The 3068-nt window shown below is 36.2% G+C and overlaps 2 protein-coding genes across 2 annotated transcripts in view; one reads left to right on the forward strand and one right to left on the reverse strand.

Moving 5' to 3' along the window:
• The window catches only part of LOC109239062 (nuclear-pore anchor), an 8459-nt gene extending 7450 nt beyond the window's left edge, over positions 1-1009 (forward strand). Inside the window, exons 4-5 of the mRNA XM_019405569.1 lie at positions 353-441; positions 538-1009. The gene's annotated coding sequence lies outside the window, so the exon portion shown is untranslated. The remainder of the gene's footprint in view (positions 1-352; positions 442-537) is intronic.
• Positions 1010-1569: 560 nt separating this feature from the next.
• LOC109239063 (protein tas) overlaps positions 1570-3068 on the reverse strand; it is a 9633-nt gene continuing 8134 nt past the window's right edge. The window contains exon 8 of the mRNA XM_019405570.1: positions 1570-2115. Coding sequence (XP_019261115.1) covers positions 1876-2115 — 240 coding nt within the window. The 3' untranslated portion in view covers positions 1570-1875. The remainder of the gene's footprint in view (positions 2116-3068) is intronic.

Raw genomic sequence — 3068 nt, forward strand, 5'->3', positions numbered from 1 at the left:
TAATTTCCCGTTACCCCCCCCCCCCCCCCCCAAATTTCCTAAAGGAGCTTAGTTTCTTTAATTGTAGAGGTGGTATCTTCAGTTTCTTTTGGTTTTATTTTTCCCTTGATAGTTCTTGGGTTTTAGGTTTTTTCTTTCTCTTCGTTTTCTTCTCTGCTGAGATGGGTGGGGTTTCTATTTCTTTCATCAACCTTGAAGCATGTTTATGTTGTAATATTTTGATTTTAAAATTGAGGATTATTCTCTTGTGTTGCTACTCCTGTTAGTGCAGATGTGTACCTGCGTAGCTGTTATAAAGATTTCTGAATATTTGTGCTATCTAACTGTTTCCAAACTCTTTTGCAATGCTTAGGTTGCTTCCTGGTATCACTTAATTCATCTTGGAGACTCTTCACTCTAGCCCTTAATCTTTTGTCACTACATTCATCTTCCAATTTAATGGTAAAGCCAGCTGAGTCCCCTTCTCTTCTTATAACTGTTGAAACATTGCTGCCTTTGTTTTTAACTAAAGTGGAGTTCTTCTTGCTTCTTTTGCAGTGCATAGGGTAAAAAATGAGCCGGAAGACCATTGTCCAATGAAATCGGTTGTGAAGATTTCAGTAGCTTGTGACCAACCATTTAAGTCATGACTAGTTTCTTCGGGCTGCTTCTGTTTTTTCCCTCTTCTGATTGAGAACTTAACTTGAGATTGATGTTCTTACTTTTTTGATGGATAAGCAACCTTGATGATGTTCTTGCTGTTTTGTTCATCTGCTGTTTGGGGAAGATCTTGTCTATGTTTACTGAACTGTCTGGATGTCTTAAACAAGTTTGGTGGCCATCAATAGCGGCCTCTGCTGTGATCAGGATGCTTCTTGCCCCTCTCTGTAATTAGTCTTTAACTTCCTCTTGGCTAAAGTTGATGGCTTTATTGCTCTTTGTTTAAGTTTTTATATTCTGTGCTATTTTCTGCTACATGAAGCAAATGTGACATTTTTTGTCGCGTTTTGGATGAAAGACTGTTGAATTTTTTTTTTTGCCGGAACACTATTTTGGAAAGGTGGTTTTCCAGTTTTTTGAAAACATGAAAATGTTTTCTCTAATCACTTTTTATTTTAAAAAAAACTATACTGAACCTTTTTATCGCTCAATACTCACTGGGAGAACAATGTCTTCACGAACTAAAATGATGGATGGGAACTGTCTAGGGACAGCTTCTCATCCCTAATGAATGCGATTTCTGTTAAAGCTTTAGTAAAGCCAAATTGATGATTTTAGATTGAGGCAATTCCTTTTAACCAAAATATAACAAAAACAAATAAAACGAGGAATAAATTTGATCGGAATCACTAGCTTAAGGTAAAAAATTGCGAAACGCGAGGATATACTCTCCATAGTTGGAATTGAGGTTGTATATAGCTGGCCTAATTAAGATTGGGTTGAGGATTAATATTAGTTTGAGGCTTATAACCTGTTTTGTTTTACATGTTTATACCGAAAAAAAAAAAGAAAAGAGGCATTTTACCATCAAAAGAAATAACTAAAAGTAACAATTTTGGAACATCATATAAGTACCAGGATACCATAATATGTACTACTATTTCGCACATAGGACGGTTTTATGATTTACGTAGAAAATTAAAGTGCAAAATAGAAAAAGAGGTATATGTTGGCGATTCGGTACAAAAAAGGAACTTATTTGGTTTAACTACTTGCTAATGTTTCACTTGCTAGGACTGCAAGTCATTCAATAGATTTGCAAAAACAATAAGGCATTTTGCTGTAAAATTGACCCTTCTCTTTCAATACCCCACCCCAAATAGGTAAGGGCTATCTAGCATTCCATATCTAGTTCTGCAATAGGGAAAAGAATTCAGCTATTTGAAAAATGGCAGGCTATCTTGAAGCAGGATCTCTGTATCTCTTGAAAATGTCTTCAATATCATCCATTACTTGAGGTGGCAAAGGCCTCTCAGTTGTCAAAAAAGCATCAATATCTTCTTTTAATTGATCCACAGAAGTTGCGCCTATAATTGAACTCGTCATAAATGGCCGGTCTCGTGCAAATCCTAGAGCTAACTCAACTAGAGTTAGACCATGTTTTTTGGCCACTTCTTCATACTTTTTAGTTGCTTCCTGGAAGTCAAACATAAAACACACTAAAGATCTAAGTAACCATTAACTAGCAGCATGGAATAAACTTCTCACATCGTCTATGTCTACAGTCATGGATGGCATTGATACTGAAGTTGGTAATGTAATGTACATTGTAACGCTAAAGACAACTAACATTTTTCTACTTATTCTTCAACGTTCTTCTACTATCCGGTCCTCCAATATACAAGGAAACACAAAGTAATGCCCCTTAACAACAGCCAAAACTTCCATAAACGTGGCAACACAAGTTCGCTTTAGGATTCTCATTCCCTCCCAGCAAAAACACTTGAAACTAAGAATTGATAGTGTGTAAATTAAGAATGCTAGACTGAACGAGAGGGACCGATTCTATATAATTGTATCTAATTTCTTTTATTACACATAAATGCACAAAGGAGGGTAGGCCAGTCAAAAGAACAAGGTGCAACAGGTGCTCCCAGTCAGTGTTGTCAAAGGCGCGCTTAAGCCCTAAAGCGAGGCTCAAAACATGTTGAGCGCTTCGCCTCGCTTTGTGGGCGCTTTAGTATCGCATTAAGGCTCTTAGGCATACTTTTACTTGCCAATGAGTGTAATCCTGAAAAGGCAACATTAAACAATTGATATTTCACTTTATCGTAAATTTTTTCCAATTTCTTTGTCCATATATTTGTTATTCATGCTTATAATTATTAGTCTTAGACTACATATACATATTTTTACTTTTTCTCCAGTTGCGCTTTTTTTCATTAAAGCCCACTCTTTATTTGCGCTTTGCGCATAAAGCCCCAACAGACCTTAGAGCTTTTTTGCGCTTTTCGCCTTTGATAACACTGCTCCCAGTAAAATCAATAGGAAATACTATTTGCTTCATGAGAATAATTTACTGAAAATTCCAAGTTATTTAGATATTCAGCTTCTTATTATTTTATTTTTTTAGAGGGGGTGGGGGTGGG

Source organism: Nicotiana attenuata, unplaced genomic scaffold (assembly GCF_001879085.1).
Source record: "Nicotiana attenuata strain UT unplaced genomic scaffold, NIATTr2, whole genome shotgun sequence".
Taxonomy (NCBI): Eukaryota; Viridiplantae; Streptophyta; class Magnoliopsida; order Solanales; family Solanaceae; genus Nicotiana; species Nicotiana attenuata.